This window comes from Oncorhynchus gorbuscha, linkage group LG17 (genome assembly GCF_021184085.1).
Source record: "Oncorhynchus gorbuscha isolate QuinsamMale2020 ecotype Even-year linkage group LG17, OgorEven_v1.0, whole genome shotgun sequence".
NCBI lineage: Eukaryota > Metazoa > Chordata > Actinopteri > Salmoniformes > Salmonidae > Oncorhynchus > Oncorhynchus gorbuscha.
Genome location: NC_060189.1, coordinates 9,334,504 through 9,360,247, shown reverse-complemented (window position 1 = coordinate 9,360,247; position 25,744 = coordinate 9,334,504). Strand labels below are relative to the sequence as shown.

Here is a 25,744-nt window from a genome sequence, read left to right as displayed (position 1 = left end):
TTACTGAGGCTCTCTTGTTATCCCCACATGCGTCAAGATGGCCACCATTGCACTCTTGGGTACAGGAACAAAGGTAACTGAACTACATGACTGGCACTCACTTCTGTCATCATGAAGTGCTTTGAGATACTAGTCAAGGATCATATCATCTCTACCTTTACCTGACACCTTAGACCAACTTCAGTTTGCATACCGCCCCAATAGGTCCACAGACGACGCAATCACCATCGCACTGCACACTGCCCTATCCCATCTGGACAAGAGGAATACCTATGTAAGAATGCTGTTCATTGACTATAGCTCAGCATTCAACACCACAGTACCCACCAAGCTTGAGGACCTGGGTCTGAACCCCGCCCTGTGCAATTGGGTCCTGGACTTCCTGACAGGCCGCCCCCAGGTGGTGAAGGTAGGAAACAGCATCTACACTCCATTGATCCTCAACACTGGGGCCCCACAAGGGTACGTGCTCAGCCCCTTCTTTTACTCCCTTGTTCACCCATGACTGCGTGGCCATGCATGCCGTCAACTCAATCATCAAGTTTGCAGATGACACAAGTGGTAGGCTTGATTGCCAACAACGACGAGACAGCCTACAGGAAGGAGTTGAGGGCTCTGGGAGTGTGGTGTCACAAAGTCAAATACGATTCGCTTCCCTCAACAAGGTCAGAAGTGTAGTAAAACATGCTGCAGTCATTTTGTTCTAACCATTATCCCCCACTAACGAACCATTATCCCCCCTAACGAACCATTATCCCCCCCTAACAAACCATTATCCCCCTAACAAACCATTATCCCCCTAACAAACCATTATCCCCCTAACAAACCATTATCCCCCTAACAAACCATTATCCCCCTACAAACCATTATCCCCCTAACAAACCATTATCCCCCTAACAAACCATTATCCCCCTAACAAACCATTATCCCCCCCTAACAAACCATTATCCCCCTAACAAACCATTATCCCCCTAACAAACCATTATCCCCCTAACAAACCATTATCCCCCTAACAAACCATTATCCCCCCTAACAAACCATTATCCCCCTAACAAACCATTATCCCCCCCCAACAAACCATTATCCCCCCCCAACGAACCATTATCCCCCCCAACGAACCATTATCCCCCCAACGAACCATTATCCCCCCCAACGAACCATTATCCCCCCGAACGAACCATTATCCCCCCCAACGAACCATTATCCCCCCCAACGAACCATTATCCCCCCAACGAACCATTATCCCCCCCCCAACGAACCATTATCCCCCCCCAACGAACCATTATCCCCCCCAACGAACCATTATCCCCCCCCAACGAACCATTATCCCCCCTAACGAACCATTATCCCCCCCTAACGAACCATTATCCCCCTAACGAACCATTATCCCCCCTAACGAACCATTATCCCCCTAACGAACCATTATCCCCCTAACGAACCATTATCCCCCTAACGAACCATTATCCCCCACTAACGAACCATTATCCCCCACTAACGAACCATTATCCCCCACTAACGAACCATTATCCCCCACTAACGAACCATTATCCCCCACTAACGAACCATTATCCCCCACTAACGAACCATTATCCCCCACTAACGAACCATTATCCCCCACTAACGAACCATTATCCCCCACTAACGAGGAGGAGGAGACTGCAGTGTTGCTCGTCCCCTTTTGATCTAATCCAGAGAGGGGCAACTCGTCTTCAGGGGCCGGAGTGGTGTCACTTTCCCCCTATCCCTAGGAAAACACAGCTGATTCAACTAATTACATCCTAAACTGATCGTGATTAGTTGATTGGAGTCAGGTGTGTTAGCTGGGGAAAAACTGACACCAAATCAGGTCCTTGAGGACTGGAATTACCCACCCCTGGTTTAAACCAATCTACCATTTATCTGCAAGTAGAGGGTTAATGGAACATGGGCAATGTACTACCTTAGACAATGTCTTACCTTGCCAAAGGAGCCCTGGCCCAGCACTTTAAGCAGCTCAAACTGGCGGGCGTCGGCTTTCTCTGAGCCCTCCTTGACCACGTTGGTGATGTTGATCTCCTTGATGACATCATTGTCCTAGACAGAGACAAAAACAAGGTCCATAATGCAGGAGATGGCATATTAGGTCACCCTTCTAAGAGAAAACATTGACACTGTCTAAAGATAAAACCCATCCTAAATGTGGTAAGATTTTGCCATGCGACCTTTGGTAGTACAAATGTCTTTCTCCAAAACGGTCCAGTGAGGAAAACCAAAGACGTTTGATCACGTGACCATGAAGATAAACTATTCTTGATATGATTATTTCAGAATGAATAGGACCAGAGCTTCATACAGTGCATTCAAATAACTATTGCATGTAGCTAAGGAGCAAGACGTTAAGGAGCTGATTTGATACAGGTTCCTCTTTTCTCATACTAGGTTGCATCTTGATGAAAGTGGGTGTACCTAATTCTAAGAAGCCAACTGAAAAGAGGAAGAGGGTAGAAAACCAGGTATTACCAGAGATATATATATCTATATCTCTATTGAGAGAGAGAGAGTTCAGAGAAGGGTAATGGCTTGGTGCAGCAGTGCTATTTAGGCTTAGAAGACAGAGGGAACAAGAGTGTGTAAGACAAAAAAACACAAAAAAAACAAGTCCCCTGGGAAACGTTGTGTATTTGTGTTGTGGGCAGCTTGTTGGAACAGTGATGCTGATGGCACCATTTACTGTTAATGATACCACAAATGGTAACAGCAACCACAACTTTAAATAATTCTGTTTTTACACCAGCGTTGTAGCACAGGCTGCTTTAGAGCCTAGGTCTACTGAATCTCACTGAAATTACAACAGAACATTCACACAGTACAAACGTATATATTTTTTTGCAAATACATTGCCTTTATACATTATACCAATGTCTGCTGAGACATTTCTCAAAATAGCCAACTCCAGTATGTAGAGTTGCAGTGCAACTGCATTACAAGCCTCGTTCTCCCTGCAGGCCTCAATGCTCAAAATCTGTTTGGTTTTTACAAATCTGTTTTGAACTACTGACGGTCTAAACAGCAAGTTACAAGTGACCAAATCTGATGTGTGTTCAGACAGCAGTCATTTGCTGACAAGGATACGCTAGTTGTCATAGTAACAACAGGTATGTGCGCAGTGGTGCAGGCTTATTTAGTTGTGGTGCTCGTGCTTCCTATCACTCAGATGTTATGTAGCAAGCTGTGGTGACAATGTTGTCATGGACGTTTCCCAGTTGCTTTGAATGTTTCAAATCATAGCGTAAGAACACTATGCCTCAAACGATAAGATCCAACTTTCGAAACGAGTCCTTTTTGGCCACAGCAGTCAACTAGCTAGCCACAGCAGTCAACTAGCTAGCCACAGCACTAGCCACAGCAGTCAACTAGCTAGCCACAGCAGTCAACTAGCTAGCCACAGCAGTCAACTAGCTAGCCACAGCAGTCAACTAGCTACTTAGTTAGCTGTTTAGCTTTCTAGCACAGTCCCTAATTTGTTTGTAAACAATCTAGTTAGCTACCACATGTTCTTGTCAAAACGTCAGACTCGCTAGCAAGCAGCAAGATATGCCAAATAAGTCTAAAAACCACTTGAGGGCAGACAAATCAGATTTGACTGTTCAGACAAAAGGTCACATGGCCAGGAATCTGAAGGTGGTTTGAAACTTTGCTTGAAATATCTGATTCCATGTGCTTTTTGGCTGTTCAGACAGCACGAAAAAGAGATTCAAATCAAAAATGCAAATAAATTGAATTTCAGCCACTTCAAATTTGCAAATGTGAACAAGGCTTTAGACTTCAGTATGCAGTAGGCTAGTAACCATGTTAGGCTAGTAACCACTTCTCTGATAGAGTTCAGTGTGTCAAATCGGAGGGTCTGCTGTCCGGACCTCTGGCAGTCTATGGGGGTGCCACAGGGTTCAATTCTTTGACCGACTCTCTTCTCTGCATACATCAATGATGTCGCTCTTGCTGCTGGTGATTCTCTGATCCACCTCTATGCAGACGACACCATTCTGTATACTTCTGGCCCTTTGTTGGACACTGTTAACTAACCTCCAGGCGAGCTTCAATGCCATTCAACTCTCCTTCTGTGGCCGCCAACTGCTCTTAAATTCTAGTAAAACTAAATGCATGCTCTTCAACCGATCGCTGCCTGCACCTGCCCGCCTGTCCAACATCACTACTCTGGATGGCTCTGACTTAGAATACATGGACAACTACAAATACCTAGGTGTCTAGTTAGAATGTAAACTCTCCTTCCAGAACCACATCAAACATCTCCAATCCGAAGTTAAATCTAGAATTTGCTTCCTATTTCACAACAAAGCATCCTTCACTCATGCTGCCAAACATACCCTTGTTAAACTGACCATCCTACCAATCCTCGACTTCGGCGGTGTCATTTACAAAATAGCCTCCAATACCCTACTCAACAAATTGGATGCAGTCTATCACAGTGCCATCCGTTTTGTCACCAAAGCCCCATATACTACCCACCATTGCGACCTGTACGCTCTCGTTGGCTGGCCCTCACTTCATACTCGGCGCCAAACCCACTGGCTCCATGTCATCCACAAGACCCTGCTAGGTAAAGTCCCCACTTATCTCAGCTCGCTGGTCACCATAGCATCTCCCACCTGTAGCACACGCTCCAGCAGGTATATCTCTCTAGTCACCCCCAAAAACCAATTCTTTCTTTGGCCACCTCTCCTTCCAGTTCTCTGCTGCCAATGACTGGAACGAACTACAAAAATCTCTCAAACTGGAAACACTCATCTCCCTGACTAGCTTTAAGCACAACCTGTCAGAGCAGCTCACAGATTACTGCACCTGCACATAGCCCACCTATAATTTAGCCCAAACAACTACCACTTTCCCTACTGTATTTATTTTATTTATTTTGCTCCTTTACACCCCATTATTTTTATTTCTACTTTGCACATTCTTCCACTGCAAATCTACCATTCCAGTGTTTTACTTGCTATATTGTATTTACTTTGCCACCATGGCCTTTTTTTGCCTTTACCCTCCCTTATCTCACCTCATTTGCTCACATCGTATATAGACTTGTTTATACTGTATGTTTGTTTTACTCCATGTGTAACTCTGTGTTGTTATATGTGTCAAACTGCTCTGCTTTATCTTGGCCAGGTCGCAATTGTAAATGAGAACTTGTTCTCAACTTGCCTACCTGGTTAAATAAAGGTGAAATTAAATAAATAAATGTGCAGTGACCCAACCATAGTGAGTAGATAATCATACTAATGATGGTAGAACTAACACTAGTTAACACTGAGTCACCATGAAATTACAACAACCACACCTAGCTTACACAGTCTGACTTGTGTAAAGTAAAAACCCCTCAAACCCACTGCGTCGATCTCCTACAAAGCTAGCAGGTAGTTAAAATGTACGTTCATGGTAATCAAGATAAGTTGTTTGGAATAAATTAGTACATTCTTAACAAACGAACCCCTACCGTCAAGAACAATATTACAGTACATTGCCAATTCCCTGCTTGTCAAACATCCTTCAAAAAAATAAGGTTGTAACGTAACAAAATGAGGCAAAAGTCAAGGGATCTGAATACTTTCTGAATGACAAACATACGGTTGCATTTTCATACTGCATCTCTGTGTTTAGGATTCAAATAACTGACATACTGTGAAGCACTGACTTATTCAGGTGTTTCACAGGAACTGGATAAGGACCAAGGTGATAATGAGGAACACCTGCGATATGAAGGCCTTCAACCCGTTGAGTCAGACTGCTTCGACCACAATAAGCTCTCATAACACTTGCTGCCACACAGCACAATAGAATAAGTGTTCATTCATTAATACACCTACACAACTGCCATATACCTTAACAGCTGCTTTTGGCACTGCACATTCATAGTCTGTCAACAGGAAGCACAACAAAGAAGACCACAGGAAATGCAAACAATACATTCTAACACACATCTCCTGCTCCATTAACAACAAGCCCAGATCTAATTATCGATGGGCCCAAAACCTTCAGCTTAGTCGAAAATACACTTCAACACATGACCATGTAAGTGGAAATTTGACAAGTGGAAGTTGGGATTCGCCCCCGGTGTGAAGACCACATTACCATACACCGGGTTCTGTTCTGACGGTCTTCACATGAGGAGTCGGTCTCATTGCCTGTCTGTGGCACGCTGCAGCTGGCCAAAGCATTGGTCTGGTGTTTCTTGAAGAGGAAGAAGAGGGTCAGCAAGCGGCTCACTTTCAACTTCCTCCCGTCCTTGTCCATCTCAACATCGCCTTGCCAACCTAGACCTCTTCATCTCAGTCACATCCCCCCCTACCTCTGGACAAAGTCCTCAATCTCATACTAGCCTGGTAGACTGCCACGTAAGATGAGGTGAACGTTGTCCTCTGTATGTAAGCTGTTAACTTTGTGTCCTGTCCTCTGCTAGCACAGAGCTTTGACTACTGCTGAACTGAAAGAGACACTCAGAGAGAGGGAGCGAGAGAGAGGCAGGAAGTTCGAGACCTGTGTGCAGAACCCACACAACTAGTGTGTGAAAGACAGACAGGACAACTTCCCTTCTGCTATGGCCAGGGTGGTGAGGTGTGGCCAGGGTGGTGAGGTGTCACCTCCCTCACGGTCAACGTTATGACCCAGATAGAGATACATAATGACATTTGTAATGTCTTTATTCTTTTGGAACTTCTGTGAGTGTAAGGTTAATTGTTCATTTTTATTTCACTGTTGTACATTATCTAGTTCACTTGCTTTGTCAATGTTAACATGCATTTCCCATGCCAATAAAGCCCCTTGAATTGAATAGAGAGAGAGCTCTGTCTCCTTCGTTCTCGCGTTCTAAAAGAGTGAGTGAGATGGGCCAGGACACAGGAATCCCTTACAGCCACTTTCCTGCCACCACCATCTACCCGTGTGTGAGGAGAGGAACTTCCACATCCCTACAAACACACTGTCACTGTGTCTATATAAATCAATCCACACTTCCTCTTAGCTTCACCGAACACTGTTTCACTCAGTCTCCATCGGCTTTCTAAGTCACTACTTCAAGCTCCTAAGATCCCATGTTAGGTACTATAGAACTCTACTGCATGACTAGACAGGATCTAAATATCTTGTACTGTACCACTTGTACCTAGGCCACCTTCAGTTGCCAAAAGTTTAACGTTGCAGATACAAATACCATGAATTGAGACGACATGATTCCTCGGTCTACATGAGAGAAGCATGTTTGTGAGATATATACATTTTTATCTGAATGTTCCAAAACATATCCTGCTGATCGCGCCACTATTATCCTCACAGTATAATTTACGTTTACATTTGAGTCATTTAGAGTTTTCACCAGCTCGGTGATTCAAACCAGCGACCTTACGGTTACTGGCCCAATGTTCTTAACAGCGATGCCATCTGCCATATGAACGCAGCCCCAACTCCGTTTGTGATGTGATAGAGACAAGGAATGTAGGATAAGTTCCCAGGATGCAGAGTCCTGGACTAATCAAATCATAGTTTATTTGTCACGTGCCCTGAATACAACAGGTACAATACAACAGGCTCTAACCAATGGTGCGGGGGGGAAAGTCTGTGTGTGTGTGTGTGTGTAAGAAATAAAACAGTAAAAAGACATTTGAAAAAAAGAGTAGCAAGGCTACATACAGACACCCGTTAGTCAGGCTTATTGAGGTAGTATGTACATGTAGATGTGGTTAAAATGACTATGACTATATGATGAACAGAGAGTAGCAGCAGCGTAAAAGAGGGGTTGGAGGGGGCACACAATGCAAATAGTCCGGGAGTCTTCAGTAGCCATGCGGTAGTAGAGAGAACAGTCTGACTGGGGTGGCTGGAGTCTTTTACAATTTTTATGGCCTTCCTCTGACACCGCCTGGTGTAGAGGTCCCGGATGGCAGGCATCTTTGCCCCAGTGATGTACTGGGCCGTACGCACTACCCTCTGAAGTGCCTTGCGGTCGGAGGCCGAGCAATTGCCGTACCAAGCAGTGATGCAACCGGTCAGGATGCTCTCGATGTTGCAACTGTAGAACCTTTTGAGGATCTTAGGACCCATGCAAAATGTTTTTTAGTTTCATGAGGGGGAATAGGCTTCGTCATGCCCTCTTCACAACTGTCTTGGTGTGTTTGGACCAATCTAGTTTGTTGTTGATGTGGACACCAAGGAATTTGAAGCTCTCAACCTGCTCCACTGAATGGGGACGTGCTCGGTGCTCCTTTTCCTGTAGTCCACAATCATCTCCTTAGCCTTGGTTACGTTGAGGGATAGGTTATTATTCTGGCACCACCCGGCCAGGTCTCTTACCTCCTCCCTATATGCTGTCTCGTCTAAGAAATATTTTCAATGGAGATCCATTGAAGCATCAGGTGTCCATTTAAAAAATCACATGATGATAACCCTAGAAAATCCACACGGATTTCAACCAGATGTTGAAAATAATATTTCTTCAGCAAAGATGTATGAAAAAGGTGCCTTGTCAAATTCTGAAGCAAATTACTAAGGACAGCTAAGGAGACAGCCACAGCTCAGGAGACAGACACAGCTCAGGAGACAGCCACAGCGCTATTGCATTTCACTCTGAGTCGACAGACAGACAAGCATATTATTCGCAACATTTTCTGATATTGTTGACACAATATTGATTTTAGCTCAGCAAGGCAAAGCATTTGAGGAAGAGAGTGTATTGACTTAGCTGTGGATAAGGCCACTGAATGAGGAATAATCTTACCTTTGCAGTAATATTGGCAAAGTCCTTCTCTACCCAGGTAATATGGGACCTGTCCTGATTGGGAGGTGTTAGAGGGAGAAGGGCGTCAGGTTCGGCTGTGATTCACATGCAGTGTTCTATAGGAACAAGTCGGTTGTAGAGGTGATGCAGGGAAAATATTTGATTTTTCTGAGGCTACCTTATGACATTTAGAGCCATCGGTATAGGTATTATTTTTCAGGCCATTATTTTGATACTTGGGCTCTATAAATAGGCCACACACACACACGTCAGCAACTGTGTGTCCTGTCCACCCGGGCAGTCAGGATGGTTTGGTTGCCACACACACAGATGACAGGATGCAGCTCTGCCCTCCCACACTTCACTTCCTGTTTCTCTGATAACCCACAGAAAGAGACTTGTCACAACTCTCGCTCGCTTCCTGGGGCTTCATGACAATATTAAATACAGTGTGTTCAGAAAGTATTCAAACTCTGGCTTATTGCACATTTTGTGTTACAGCCTGAATTCTCCCCCCCCCCCCCCATAATGACTGAAAATATGATTAGACATTATTGAAAATGAAATACAGAAATTTAAAATAGCCACACCCCTTTGCTATGACACTACAAATGGAGCTCAGGTGCAGCAAATTCCTTTGATCAATACAACTTGATTGGAGTCCACAGGTGGCCAATTCAATTGTTTGGACATGAATTAGAAACACACCCATCTAGATAAAGGTTCCACAGTTGACAGTGCATGTCAGAGCACAAACTATACCATAAAGTCCAAGGAACTGTCCATAGATCTCTGAGATAGAATTGTAATGAGACAAAATCGGGAAAGGGTATAAAAACAATTTCTAGAGTTTTGAAAGTTTCCAAGAGCGTAGTGGTCTCAATCATTGGGAAATTATAAAATATATGGAACTACCCAGACTCTGCCTAAGGCTGGTCGTACAACCAAACTCAGCAACCAGGCAAGAAGGACCTTGGTCAGGAAGGTGACCAAGAATCCAATGACCAAGATGCGAGAACTACAGTTCCTTGGCTGAAATGAGAGAACCTGCCAGAAGGACAACAGTCTCCACAGCACTTCACCAATCTGGGCTTTAAGGGAGAGTGGCCAGAGTTTGCAAAAAGGCACATGAAAGACTGATATCAGGTAAAATATTGTGGCCTGTTGAGACAAATGTTAGTGCTTTGCATTCAGGCCAAAGAGTATGTCTGGAGAAAACCAGGCACAACCAGTAACCCATCTAACACTATCCCTACCGTGAAGCATCGATGAGAGGATTTATGTTCCAACAGGACAATGACCCCAAGCATACAGCCAGGGCCATGCTGGAATGGCCACAGAACAATAATGTTAAAGTCCTTCGAGGGGTCCAGCCAAAGCCCAGAATTGAACCCTGTGGAAAATCTGTGGAAAGACTTGAATATTGCTGCTCCCAATCTAATTTAAAACAGAGCTTGAGCATCTGGCAGAAAATCCCTGAATTCAGATTAGTGAACAGACACACACAACTGAAAGCTGTAATTGCCGCCAAAGGTGCTTCTACAAGGTATTGAATCATGGGTGTGAATACGTATGTAAATGTGATGTCTGTATTTCATTTTCAATACATTTGAAATCTAAATGTAAAACAGGTTCAGTTTGTCATTATGGGGTATTGTGTGTAGATGGGTAAGACACATTTAAAAAAACATTTGAATAAAATGTTGAATTCAGGCTGTAAACACAAAATGTGGAATAAGTCAAGGGGTATGTATACTTTGACGGCACTGTATATTCCAATCGAGTAGAAGCCTTCATCCACAGTAACTTAGTCAAGTCTGCATACGTTTTTCATACGGGTGGCCCCAGGAAATCGGACCCACAATCCTTGCCGTCGCAGGCACCGTGCTCTACCAACAGCCACTCACACATTCTACAGCTGTCAGAGAGTTTAGAAAACCTGTCCTTACACAGTCGCTCTTCCAAGAAGCTGTAAATGAATGCAATTCACTCGACAGCACACTCCATAGGATTTCACATAAGTGCTGACTAGCGGTAATTGAATTTCTTTGTGGAATTATGGAACAATGTGAATCTTCTCACAGCAAATGGAAAGTGAAAGGTAACTCAAACACATACAAATACATAAACCAAAAACGGTGTGCCAACTAAAACCTTTTTGCTGTAGTCGTAACATCTACACAGATCGAGTTTTAGTCCGATGTAGACTTTGGTTTGCCAGGCTTCTAATATCTCAGAGAGAGCTAGGTCGTGTTCCTCAGGGCTCCAGCATGTTGTAGCTAGCAAAACATTTCTAAACGTTGGAAATGAAAGGAAAATGTGTTTCTTATTGGACTAGTGTAGATAGTTCCTCTGTTTCAGAGCGTTTTCTTCAGTTTGGATACAGAACACAATGCTGGGGAATGCCACAATTCATTTTAAGTGAAGGTTAGAGGTTTCAGTAGAGTCCAAGTTGACAGTACTGTGGCCTTCTTCCTCTGACAGACAGAGAATGAGTAGCTGGGGCTTGTCAAGGCTAGTCAGGAGACACACCACCATGTGTTTCCTACCTCACAGTTCTCCAAACCCACCGCCCTCACAGGGGGACCTTTTCTCTAGCCCCTAAAATACACCACACACACGCTGAAAACAGAGGGTCTGAGACTTGCCTGGGTTATGCGGAAACCTTGTTTGGTGCGAAATATGTGTCTCCACATCTTGTCGATCAGAGCTTCCCATGTCACACTGTCTCTGACTTCGACTGACACACAGACATGCTGTGACTCAGAATGGGGCAGTACGCTCATCTCTCTCACACAAATGGGGAAATGCAAAGCACATGTTCACCCCCGGTAGAAGACTGAATGTTCAAGTCCGTTCCTCAGGTGTGGTCAAGGGGAGAGAAATGTATATTTGCAGCCATGAGAAGAAATACACCACGTGGCCAAAAGTATGTGGACACCTGCACGTCGAAAATCTCATTCCAAAATCATGGGTATTAATATTTCTATATGGACCTCGCTTTGTGCACAGGGGCATTGTTATGCTGAAACAGGAAAGGGCCTTCCCCCAAAACTGTTGCCACAAAGTCAGAAGCACAGAATCGTCTAGAAAGTGACTGTTCCACTGGATGTCATAAGGTGAATGCACCAATTTGTAAGTCGCTCTGGATAAGAGCGTCTGCTAAATGACTTAAATGTAAATGTAAATGTCATTGTATGCTGTAGTGTTAAGATGTCCCTCCACTGGAACTAAGGGGCCTAGCCCGAACCATGAAAAACAGACCATTGTTCCTCCACCAAACTTTACAGTTGGCACTATGCATTGGGGCAGGTAGCGTTCTCATGGCAACTGCCAAACACAGATTTGTCCGTTGGACTGCCAGACGGTGAAGCGTGAGAACACGTTTCCACTGCTCCAGAGTCCAATGTCGTCTAGCTTTACACCACTGCAGGCGACACTTGGCATTGCGCATGGTGATTTTAGGCTTGTGTGCGGTTGCTTGGCCATGGAAACCCATTTTATGAAGCACCCAACGAACAGTTTTTGTGCTGACCTCGCTTCCAGAGGCAGTTTGAAACTCGGTAGAGGGCAATTTTTTTACAGGCTTCGCGCTCCAACCCTCGTCGACGTTCCCGTTCAGTGGGCTTGTGAGGCCTACCGCTTCGCGGCTGAGCCATTGTTGCTCCTATACGTTTCCACGTCACAACAGCACTTAGTTGACCAGGGCAGCTCTAGCAGGCCAGAATTGACACAATGACTTATGACGGTGCCACGTTGAAAGTCACTGAGCTCTTCAGTAAGGCCATTCTACTGCCAACATTTTTCTATGGAGATTGCATGGCTGTGTGCTCGATTTTATACACCAGTCAGTAACGTGTGTGGCTGAAATAGCCAAATCCACTCATTTGAAGGGGTGTCCACGTGTGTGTGTGTGTGTGTGTGTGTGTGTGTGTGTGTGTGTGTGTGTGTGTGTGTGTGTGTGTGTGTGTGTGTGTGTGTGTGTGTGTGTGTGTGTGTGATATATATCACACACACTTTCACTTGTTCGCTTACACAAAGATTTACAAACACAATACATTTGCTGTATCAGTGCCGCTCAACAATTCCAGACAAGTCTACTTCAGACAAGTTCTCTGTTTAGGTTGCTTACTCATTCCATGTCTCCACTGAATAAACCGCAATAGTGGCAATAGCCAATGAACCAGACGTAGAAAATACTAAATCTATTTAGTTTTTTAGGACTACAAGCTGGCGATCTCTCTGGTCGTGATCCAGCATGTTAAATTCTGTTTCCTTCTGCAACGACAGGAAGGAGAGGAAGTGACTTGCATGCTTACAGACTGGATGAAATACTTTGTACTGAAATTGCACTTGCCTCCCATCGAGAGACAACAATTGTATGAAGCGAAACATTTCTTTGTGAATACAGCATCTCCGGTGGCTTTAATCACCTTGAGTTAGTGTGAGAGAGAATTGTTTGAGTTTTGCGCAAATATACTTGGTGTTAAACTAAAACAACCTTCAAAACCACTTCCACATGAAGTTAATAAAACACATACCCTTTAAAAACCACAGTGAAAAGGGTCATTGTTTAATGGTAGTGAAAGAATGTGCTTGAAATGTAGTGGTAAGGCTTTTGTCAAAGTCCCCAAGCAGTAAAGAAAGCCTAGTTTCACCAGTGGTCCACATATTGATGTAATGCTAAATAAAGATCACGAGGGGGCAGTGTGGGTCTATTCTCTACAACAGACCCAACTCCATAGAGACTAACACCAGTACAGACTACATTTACATTTACATTTAAGTCATTTAGCAGACGCTCTTATCCAGAGCGACTTACAAATTAGAGGTGGAGCTGCTGCAGCCAAGAACACGGTCCCACTGTTCCAGCTCAACAAAGCGACATATAGATGTAAGAGGCAGGGTGATATGGAGGCAGAGAAAGAAAGCGAGAGAACACAGGGGAGGAGAGGTGGTAGCCCAGAGGAGCGAAAGGAGAAGGTAGTGTGTGAGAGACAGTGAAAGAGATGGAACTAGATCTTTAGAAAAAGTGAGAAACCGTTAGACACCAGACCAGGAATCGAGAAGAAGATATGGAGGAGAGAGACAAGGCAGCCTGGTAGAGGAGGAGAGAGACAAGGCAGCCTGGTAGAGGAGGAGAGAGACAAGGCAGCCTGGTAGAGGAGGAGAGAGACAAGGCAGCCTGGTAGAGGAGGAGAGAGACAAGGCAGCCTGGTAGAGGAGGAGAGAGACAAGGCAGCCTGGTAGAGGAGGAGAGAGACAAGGCAGCCTGGTAGAGGAGGAGAGAGAAGAACATTAAGAGGGATGAGACAAAGAAAGGAGACTAGTCGAGGAGAAGGGAGGATGAGACTGTCCACCTGGGCCGTGTACCAGGTTGTCTGACAGACCCTCTCAGTGCACCGGTTCGGTGCCCCCTCTCCTTCCCCTTCCCCCCAGTGTGTGTAATAACTGTACAGCCTCACACACTGTGGATATCATTGTTGAAATACTGGACCCCAGCCCAGTGCGAGGTGGGAGGGAGAGGGGACAAGTGCTCAGTCCAAAACACTTCAGCTCAGAGCCAAACTCCAGGTATGTCAAGCCAGAGGAGCATATCATATACACTATGGAACTGAAATGTAGCACATGACTATCAGAAACTAGGTCGAACATCACCAACTAACACTTATAGACATTGACACACACACACACACACACACACACACACACACGCTTTCAGTGTTGCTAATAGCAGCTCCTGCACTAATATATATATATATATATATATTCTCTCTTTCACACACACTGAATTGTACCACACACACACTTCCCAGTAATGCTTTTACAGTGTTACAAATAGCAGCTCCTGCTGCCTGCACGAATATATATATATATAAATCTCACACACAGTGTGCTGAATGCATGGAGCTGCTATTTTATGGAGAGCACTTGTTGCCACGTCAATGTGAAACGCTGAGTCAGCTGGATTTGGCTCAGATGAGAATGCAAAAGCTTCAAAACAAACAATTCTGTGCTAAAAAAAACCTGTTGACTCTCTAATGTTGAAAATGGAGTCAACTGATTCCGATTCCCTCCCTCCCCCACACGCACACGATTAGCTTACCTCACCTTAGTGCGTGTGGCCTCGTGATGTCATCGTAACAGTAGATTAGTGTAGCATCATTATAGAGGAGATAACCCTGGTCACTGTGAGGAGTTCCTTTCACACACAGTAGCGCCTGGGCCTTGTCAGCAGGCCAGGGTCCCCTGGCCCCATCATTCAGGTGATGAACGATGAACAGAGGAATGCCCCTCTCTCCCCTCCCTGCTCTCTTTAAGAGAGACAGTGGAGCAGTGTTCAAGCAGAGGGGTTCTGTCTCTAGTTTTCTATCATCTCTCAAACCCGCCAGGCCCAGCAGTGAGAGACACAATCCCCCCTCGCCAGGCCCAGCAGTGAGATTACGACCCTCCCCAGGCCCAGCGGTGAGACACGATCCCCACCCCCAACGCCAGGCCCAGCAGTGAGAGACACAATCCCCCCCCCCCCACCAACCCCAGCAGTGAGAGATTGACAGGTGGGTAAAGCAGCTGAGAGAGGGAGGGGGGAGGGGGAAAATCAGACAACTGTGTGGTCATGTGTGTGGATATGTTTAACTATATTTGTAGGGACCACAAGTCCCCACAAGAATACTGAACAAACAAAAGTTTGACCAACCGGGTAAGTCTTTGTTAGTCCCCTAGAAATAGCATTTGACCTTGTGGGGACTAAGGTAGAATTAGGAGTTAGGCTTAGTTGTAGGGCTAGGGAAAATTGGTTTTGATTGGTTATAAATTGTGCCATGCCGTGCCGTGCCCCCCCCAGTGTGTAGTACAGATGTGGAAGAATTCCATAGGTGGAGCTGGGTGAATCATCCTCAGGTGTAGAGTTACAATAACCTGCTGTTTCAGGTCTATTGCACCACCTGTGAAGAGGGAGAGTGAATGAGTGAATGAGTGAGTGGGTGAGTGAGTGGGTGAGTGTCGAGGGTCAGGCTGAGGTGAGAGTGCCTACAGTAGGAAGAAAAGAGTCCAGAACATAATATAAAAAACACCCTTTAAAAATCCCAGAGGAAAAAAAATGTCAAACTTCAACCAGGCGCAATCCCACACGTCCATGGAATAACAGTAATACTGTAGAACCCTGGGCACTTGTGGAGATCTGAGAGGATTTGAATGAAATAAACAACATGGTGAAACTTCCACCTAGCCTATCAGAGGGCAGAGTTAAACTATTACCATATCGCTGACACGTGTCAAATCCTCTCAGATCTCCACAGGTGCATATGGCTTAGGGGTCCATTTGGGATCGGGCCCAGTTGTACTCACCACAGACAACAGAACAATGCTATGCAAATGCTAGTAATAGTACCTTCAGTTAGCATAGGCTAACAGCTAGTTGGTACATGTCAATAGTGATGGAGCAAAAATTGCAAAGGCAGCAATTTGGCTACTAGCCGTTAGCGTTACCTGCTTAAAATTGGTAACGTGACTAGTAGTATTAGCGGAAGTAGTGGAACGGTCATATTAATAATAGTAGCAGCGCTAGCAGGAATAGAGTGGTAACATTAGCCTAGAGGAAGGGCTGGTTGAAAGGGGGGATGGTGGCGCATTAGGAGGGCGTAATGTCTGGAGTGGCAGGATGGGTCGATTGGAGATTAGGATGACGTAATGTAAACAATGAGGTCATCACAAAGCGCAGCAGGGCTAAGGGCTGACTGCAGCAGAAATGTAGTGATGTATATCAAGCACTCCTATGGAACATGAACGTGACTCACAGCAGCCTGCAATTCTCTTCAAACACAAGTCCCATGTTTCTCTCTAACACACATCCTCCCATAGCCCACATCCCATGTCTTGCACACACTTAAACACTACCGCACATCCCCACTGTGGGGAAGAATCCAGACAAACTGCTTTATACACTACAGGAACAAAAGTATGTGGACACCTGCTTGTCAAACATCTCATTCCAAAATCATGGGTAATAAATATGGAGTTGGTCCCCCCTTTGCTGCTATAACAGCCTCCATTCTTTTGGGAAGGCTTTCCACTAGATGTTGGAACATTTCTGCTAGGACTTGCTTCCATTCACCCACAAGAGCATGAGTGCACGGAGGCACAGTCATGCTGAAACAGGAAAGGGCCTTCCCCAAACTGTTGCCACAAAGTTGGAAGCACAGAACCGTGTAGAACGTCATTGTATGCTGTAGCTTTAAGATTTCCCTTCACTGGAACTAAGAGGCCAAGCCTGAACCATGAAAAAACAGCCCTAGACCATTATTCCTCCTCCACCAAACTTTACAGTTGGCACTATGCATAAGGGCAGGTAGCGTTCTCCTGGCATCTGCCAAACCTAGATTCGTCCGTTGGACTGCCAGATGGTGAAGCGAGAGTCATCATCACTCCAGAGAACACGTTTCTACTGCTCCAGTGTCCAATGGCGGCAAGCTTTACACCATCGCAGCCGACACTTTGCATTGCGCTTGGTGATCTGAGGCTTGTGTGCAGTTGCTCGGCCATGGAAACCCCATTTCACGAAGCTCCCAACAAACAGTTATTGTGCTGACGTTGGCTTTCAGAGGCAGTTTGGAACTGTAGTGAGTGTTGCTAGGTGCTTCAGCACTCGGCGGTTCGGTTCACTTTCCGGCTGAGTCATTGTTGCCCTTTCCGGCTGAGTCATTGTTGCTCTTAGACGTTTCCACTTTACAATAACAGCACTTATAGTTGATCGGGACAGGTCTAGCAGGGCAGAAATTTCATGACACTGCAATGTTGAAAGTCACTGAGCTTTTCAGTAAGGCCATCCTACTGCCAATGTTTGTCTATGGAGATTGCATGACTGTGTACTCGATTGTATACACCTGTCAGCAACAGATGTGGCTGAAATGGGCTAATCCACTAATTTGAAGACGTGTCCACACACACACACACACACACACACACACACACACACACACACACACACACACACACACACACACACACACACACACACACACACACACACACACACACACACACACACACACACACACACACACACACACACACACACACACACACACACACACACGCCAGCTCCACTGTGGGGGAAATTCTAGACAGGCTGCTTCATACCAGAGTAAAATCCTACTATCCTCCAAAAATCCTCCAGTATCCTAATACAGTGTCTCTGCTCCCCACTCTTTAGAGTCCAGTCAACCTCAACATACAGATAGTACAAGCCATCTCTACATTAACATACAGACAGTACAACACTCTACCCGGTGCCTTCTCCCGAGTGGCGCAGGGCTCTAAGGCACCGCGCTGTAGTACTAGAGGCGTCACTACAGACCCTGGCTCAATCCCGGGCTGTATCACAACTGGGCCGTGATCGGGAGTCCCATAGGGTGGCGCACAATTGGCCCAGCGGCGTCCGGTTTAGGGGAGGGTTTGGCCGTCATTATACATAATAATTTGTTCTTAACGGATTTGCATAGTTAAATAAAAGTGAAATAAAACATTAAAAATGAACATGCAGACAGTACAACCGTGGAGCCATTGCCTTTCAACTCCCAGCTTAGTGGGAAGTTCCCTCCACACAGAAAATATTTAACCAGACAGCCATTCCACCTTCTCTGAAGTGGTGAATGACATTCTCTGCCTGACTGAGTCACAAATGGCCACCTCTTCCCTGCACTACATTTTACCATAAGTAAAAGCTACACACTCTCCGCCACTCAGTTGGTAGTTCTATCTCCTACAGCCGACACCTACAGCAGGCACAATCAAATAGCAGCCTTTGGATCGCTCAATAGCTTGTAAATCCCATAGTAATGACTTGGTATAGATATGGCTGCAGTCCAGAGTGACTGACCCAGTTGAGACTACATTTGAATGTAGATAGTGTGTTTAGCCTTAGTTAAACGCCTTGCCGCCTACGACAGTGCTGCTGCCACGGCAACCCGTGTCAAAGGTTAGTGTACTGTGCTCCGGGCCACACCCTAGTGGTATAAATCTAAGACTGTTGAGAGAGAGAAAAACCACACGTGTTAAAGCACACATAATGGAGGACGGAGTCAAAGACAATAGCTGAAGGGGAGAAACTTTGGCCAAGTCGAATTTCAAATGCAGGCGGCCTCCATTAAAAATAAAAGCAGCAACAACATAACCAATGTGAAGACGCTGAACAGAGGTCAGCTGAGCCAGACCACACGACAGGGGGGGGGGTTGAGTAGTGGTGGGCGTTGTGACCATGGCCCTCAAAGCATTGGGCTAACCAGGCTGTCTGTCACTCAGAGCAGGCTGCACATTGCAAAGCTGAAGGCAATGATATTTTAAGTAGAAATTGTTCACCAATATTTAAAACCCTGTTATATTAATATATATATACACCACGGAGAATTCTATAAAATGTGTTTTTTTACATGAATGAAGACCTGCTATGTCCCTCTGTGCATATTGACTTCTAGGAAGATTTGAACCCACTTAAACCCAAACATTTCTCCATGTTTTTACCATCATTGTAAAACCCAAATTATTTTGTTGCTTTGACATAGATGATTATTTCACATCTAGCCCTCATTTTAAAGTCAACCCTGTTAGGTGAACTGAACTCTTGGTGAAACTAATTCCTTAAAAAATTTTTTCAAAAGGAACATCTAATCGTCAAATCATTAGTGGCTCTACTCTTTTTGGCCATTTTCTGGTGTTTTGTGGTGGAAAACTGAGCGGGTCAAGCATAAACACATCAACCCTGTTACCCTTTGATACAGGCTAGAAATGTTGCAAAGAAAGAAAATAATTATAAAAGTTGTGAAGCTTGCATTCAATTGCCACTCACTGTTGCACACAACAAGCTTCCATTCCCCCTTTCACAAGGGAATTTATGGCTGATGAAGTCAACCCGGTTGCGTTCAACCATTACTTTATTTGGCACTTACTATAATATTTTTTTTATTTAACTAACTTCTTGAGATGGGAACACTTAAAAAAATAATATATATATATTTTTTTTACACTTCTCAAAAAGGCACCATTTTGGTGGAACAACCCATCTGAGGACCAGAGAAAAACACCTAGCAGCGTGCGCGCGCAGGTAGCCTAGTGGTTAGAGCGTTGGACTACTAACTGAAAGGTTGGAAGATCGAATTCCCGAGCTGACACAAGGTAAAAAAATCTGTCGTTCTGCCCCTGAACAAAGCTGCCATCGAAAATAAGAATTGGTTCTTATTAACCGACTTAACTAGTTAAATCAAATAAATAAATAAAAACAAGGCGGAGTCTGCATCTAAAATGGCACCCTATTCTCTACATAGGACACTGGTCAAAAGTAGTGCACTATAATAGGGAATAGGGTGCCATAGGAATCTCGTCAAAAGTAGTGCACTATATAGGGAATATGGTGCCATTCCGGACGCCGTCAGAGACAGCCGAGAGTAAAGAGCACCCTATAGACGGAGACGTATAGATGACCTCAATGGGGAAAATGATTGAAAAGGAAAAACTCCACCTCGTCTCTACACATTGAAACTATGGCAACCCCTGGCCCTCTCTCACAACATTTGTCTTTGTCACACAGAGAAGGTTACAGAGGGTTCCCTCTGATGGTGATAGCAGAAGAGAAAGTGGAATCTAAACAGTGACAACTGTTCATTAGCCTTCTGCATTAGAACCCCCATCATACACACTGATTAATGGAACCTCCTTTAGCTGGGCAGCGATACATCATTACAGTGTGTGTGTGACTGAATTACAGTGATTCTCTAGATGAATGAGGTAGGAAAAGCCCCATGAAACAGACTGGGGGAGGATTTCTGTGAATGGGTACTGCTGTAGAGGGGCGGTGTGTGTGTGTGTGTGTGTGTGTGTGTGTGTGTGTGTGTGTGTGTGTGTGTGTGTGTGTGTGTGTGTGTGTACGTACACACACCTTTACTCTGTGGCACATGTCAAAAGGGTACTGTGTTGTGGTACTGAAGAAAAGCTACAGTAACCATGACAACCCACCACAGGCTTTACTGATATGATGGAACCAGAAGACATTTCCATCTAACCTCCCATACACAACAGAAAACACCAGGCTACATCTCAAATCCTCTGAATGAAGACATAGCCTAGAGAGTACTGATTATACAAATATAGTCCTGTTAATATGGGCCCAGACAAACAGTTGCGTAAAAAAATAAAACGCTCGACCAGTGTTTTTCCAATCTCACAAGACGGTGTGCAATCCAGGAGGGGCAATGAGATCTGCTGGTTGGAGTTGGATTGGCTTCTCTTGATTGCACTTGTATCCAATGCCATGTGTGCAAATAGCTCAAAGGAATGAGGCTTGAGGCCATTGTTAGATTGGATAAGAGAGACAATGCATCCACAGTAGATGCCCTGATATGGGAAGCCATCCTTGTCAAATAGAACGCTGCTTCACTTCCAGACAGAGCGAGGCTGGCACAGGAAAGATAGCAGAAAACCAATACTGCTTGAATCCAGGTCTAAATACTTTAGCTGTGCTTGATTGAGCATGCCTAGATGGCATGCAGTGGAGCCAATGAATAGTGGACAAGTGCAAACACCGACCATCTGGCTCAGTCAGGCACTCAAAGTATTTGAATGGAAACAAATACTAAAAACACAGGTCTGTGTGGAGAGGATAGGATAGAAACACCTGGTGATTTAGTGCCCTCCTCCAACCCAGCAGCAGTGTGGGTAATTAGACTAAACCATGCACCGTTCGGTCTGGCCCTCTCCACTCCTGCTGCGGCTGTACTACAAACAGTAAAGCAGGGCTTCCATCGCCTGTCTACTGATGACGCACATGGGTGGACACAATGGACCTCAATGATCGACAGACACACACTCAGGCCCACATCAAGACCGTCACGATCGGCAAAACGATACAAGGCGCACGTACTGTAAATCCTAGGACCAGAGCCTGAGATAACCAGACGCACTTAAAAGTGCGAACTGAGCGCCCCCCACACCCCCAGGGTCCGCAGAAGCAATCAGAGTCGCGGCTGATTAGGTATTGCAGATCCAGAAGTGCTATTTAAATTCATTTTCAAAGCCCTCCAGCATTGGTTAAATTAATGCAGAACCACAAAAAAAAAAGGGTTCTGTGTCAGTCAAGTAAAGCACTGACTGGTGCTCTGCTAGAGTAGAGATTCACCAACACAACAGGCCCAGTGTGAGTTCAAAGTCCAGACAAAGTCCAGCCAGCTTCAGTCAGCTCCAGCCAGCTCCAGTCAGCTCCAGTCAGCTCCAGCCAGCTCCAGCCAGCTCCAGCCAGCTCCAGCCAGCTCCAGTCAGCTCAGACTAAAGTGCAGACAGATTTTTCATGACAAGTTGTTGTTCAAAGACAAGGCTGCCAGAGGGTAAAACAAAAAGAAGAGTAAAGGTTTTCCCATAACGGGAGTGGCACAAGGAGCATTTAAAAATAAATAAATCATTCTAGTCCAATCAGGTTCTTCAAATTAGCAATGTAGTTTTCAGCATTCCGTAAAACATTTTATTGTCAAGGCTGTTTTTAAAGTGGTTCACTTGGCATTGCGTCGGCTGCGATGCAGAAACTCTGCTAACAGTACTAGGGCCATCTAGTGAAGGACTACAAGTGAAACACAGTTTAAACAAAATCGGCAGGATTAACAAGGGATTGCTGTTGGAAGCGAGACACACACAGGGAAATAATCATGACATGACTAATTTCATGACGTCAATCATTTAATATCATGGACATGCATTCTAATCGCCTCATTCCATCTGAATCAAGTGCCACAGGAGATGGTATCATTCTGTGTGCACGTCTGCTGAAATACTGGACAAGAGCTGGAGATGTGCGAGACATTAGACAAGCAAAAAAAGCAAACCAAAAACAGTTTGCATTTACACCTCAAAGCTTGTGTAGCAAATCTTCACCATGTCTCCCAATGGGTTTCCATTGGAACAACAAGTCAAGGCCTATAGAGAGGGATGGAAGAGTGTGTTACAGGCTCAGGGACCGTTACCGCCAAGGATGGAATTAAGTGGAGAGAAAATAAAAAAATATCACAGTATCTGAATACAGAGATGCAGAGTGAATAACAAGGATGAGGCATTGAAAATAAAAATAAAAAACATGTGTAGAATGTAGCTTTCCGAGGAACAGAAGAAGAAGAGTTGAAAGACCGAAGGTAATGGACTTAGAGAAAAGAGGGATACAAAAGAAAAAGCACATACTGTACCCCTTCTGTCCTGAAACCTAACAGGGTTGTATTCATTAGGCACCAAAAGGAAACAAACAGAGGAGGACTACCTGAACTTGTCCAATAAGAAATGAAAAACATTTCGCCAGGTGTCGTCTTAGAAAACTGCTCATGGTTCACCCCCCCATTTTATTTATTTATTTAACCTTTATCTAACTTGGCAAGTGAGTTAAGAACAAATACTTATTTTCAATGACGGGCTAGGAACAGTGGGTTAACTGCCTGTTCAGGGGCAGAACGACAGATTTGTACCTTGTCAGCTCGGGGGTTTGAACTTGCAACCTCCCGGTTACTCGTCCAACGCTAGTCCACTAGGCTACCCTGCCGCCCCAATGTATAAATACTGTACACACCTTTCACAGCAAGACATTGTGTCACGACAAGCTCAGTCTCCAGTGCATTCACTGCCAACACCATTCATAATATTGAGTCATTCTAATTTATTAAGAGAATCCCTCAGGTGGAAACAGTACAGCTGGTCCAATGAAGTTGTCCCACTAGTGAAGAGCTGAATCCCCAAACACATTAACCAGTCACACACACACACACACACACGGTAGTAGTGCATTAGTCAATTATTTTCAATCCCGTCTACTCCTGTAGTTTTAGGAGAGTCCTCACAAATGCTGACAAATTGCAGTAAAGTATTGGGAGGGCTTAATCTACAGATTTAAGCAGGATCAAGTGGAATTTAAAATTGGTCTCAGCAAACCTCATATCCCTATACTATTACACTAGTAGGATTTTCCTTCGAGTGGGCATTTGTCAATGGTTTACATAATCCATTTAAAATGTATTCTCCTAATACCATTCAGAATGTTTTATGCTCAACAGAGAAACGCACAATATCTAATGTTTAAAACTTTTACAAAGAGGAAAGGCATTGTTTTGCCTTAAATGTTCTCCTGAGACATTCACGTGTGTACAGACATGTATTAGGTGTGTGCCACACACTCAAACTCTGTAGCAGCATGTGTTTGTTTAGACTGGGAATTAAAGTTGGACGGTATCCAGGTTTTCATATCGTCATAACGTCCTTCTCTTCCCGAGATTTACACTACTATGGGCATAGCACACAAGGGGGCGCTAAAAAAAACGCAAGAAAAGCCCATTATGCATCTTTTTAATCCATTTTTTTAAATTTAACTAGACATGTCAGTTAAGAACAAATTCTTATTCACAATGACGGCCTACCCTGGCCAAACCTGGACGATGCTGGGCCAATTGTGCGCCACCCAATCACAGCCGAATGTGATACAGCCTGGATTCGAATCAGGAACTGTAGTGACACCTCAAAATTAACAAACTAATAGCAAAATCACAGACGATGTCAACTAAATGTAATTTCCGGTCAGTGTGGACATTTACAAGCGAAACTGAACGAGAGAAATTGTGCACTTTTCTGAAGAGCAGCGTACTTCAATATTCACATGGAAAAGTCCACCGACCCACTCCGAAAGGATTTCGGAGCCATCGACTCAGTTGGTTTTGTCCCACATTTCTCCAGACCTATGCATTGCCACAGTAATACCCTGTGTCTAGTTTTGTCCAACATTTCTCCAGACCTATGCATTGCCACAGTAATACCCTGTGTCTAGTTTTGTCCAACATTTCTCCAGACCTATGCATTGCCACAGTAATACCCTGTGTCTAGTTTTGTCTTTCTCCAGACCTTTTGCCACAGTAATACCCTGTGTCTAGTTTTGTCCAACATTTCTCCAGACCTATGCATTGCCACAGTAATACCCTGTGTCTAGTTTTGTCCAACATTTCTCCAGACCTATGCATTGCCACAGTAATACCCTGTGTCTAGTTTTGTCCAACATTTCTCCAGACCTATGCATTGCCACAGTAATACCCTGTGTCTAGTTTTGTCCAACATTTCTCCAGACCTATGCATTGCCACAGTAATACCCTGTGTCTAGTTTTGTCCAGTGGCTCTGTTGGACCACCATTTTATTACATTTGAAATCGCAACAAATAACCTGTTCAGACTCCAACCAAGGATTATCAAAAGCTGCACTGTAAATTCTCCGGCAACCCAAAGATTCCTAGATGCCCTTCCAGACGCCATCCACCTGGAAGTAATAAAGCCTCCTGAAAAAGCCAAACCTTGACCCGGAAAATGTAAAAAACTAAAATCATTACTCTCCAACATGTTTGGAAAAGCTGTTGTGCAGCAGGTGACTGGCCCGCCCGTTCCCCAGACCTGAATCAAATTGAGCACATCTGGGACATCATGTCTCGCTCCATCCACCATAGACTGCACCACAGACTGTCCAGGAGTTGGCGGATGCTTTAGTCCAGGTCTGGGAGGAGATTCCTCAGGAGACCATCCGCCACTTCACCAGGAGCATGCCCAGGTGTTGTACGGAGGTCATACAGGAACGTGGAGGCCACACACACTACTGAGCCTCATTTTAACTTGTTTTAAGGACATTACATCAAAGTTGGATCAGCCTGTAGTGTGGTTTTCCACTTACATTTTGAGTGTGACTCCAAATCCAGACCTCCATGGGTTGATAAATTTGATTTCCATTGATCATTTTTGTGTGATTTTGTAGTCAGCACGTTAAACTATGTAAAGAAAAAAGTATTTAATAAGAATATTTTATTCATTCAGATCTAGGATGTGTTATTTTAGTGTTCCCTTTATTTTTTTGAGCAGTATATACATATATCTCTATATCTCTATCTATCTCTATCTATATCTCTATATATATCTCTATCTATCTATATATATATA

At 44.5% G+C, this 25,744-nt stretch overlaps 1 protein-coding gene across 4 annotated transcripts in view; it reads right to left on the bottom strand.

The window, feature by feature from the left end:
• The window catches only part of LOC124001147 (ribosomal protein S6 kinase 2 alpha-like), an 86,764-nt gene that overhangs the window by 26,420 nt on the left and 34,600 nt on the right, over window positions 1-25,744 (bottom strand). Inside the window, exons 1-3 of one of the 4 annotated variants that reach the window (XM_046307744.1) lie at window positions 11,410-11,496; window positions 8,762-8,815; window positions 1,957-2,073 (exon numbers count right to left, since the gene is read on the bottom strand). In XM_046307744.1, the coding sequence (XP_046163700.1) occupies window positions 1,957-2,073; window positions 8,762-8,815; window positions 11,410-11,457 (219 nt within the window). In that variant the 5' untranslated portion in view covers window positions 11,458-11,496. Of the gene's footprint in view, window positions 1-1,956; window positions 2,074-6,123; window positions 6,519-8,761; window positions 8,816-11,409; window positions 11,497-25,744 lie in introns of those variants that run through there. The other 3 variants (XM_046307741.1, XM_046307742.1, XM_046307743.1) reach the window with 3 other exon arrangements.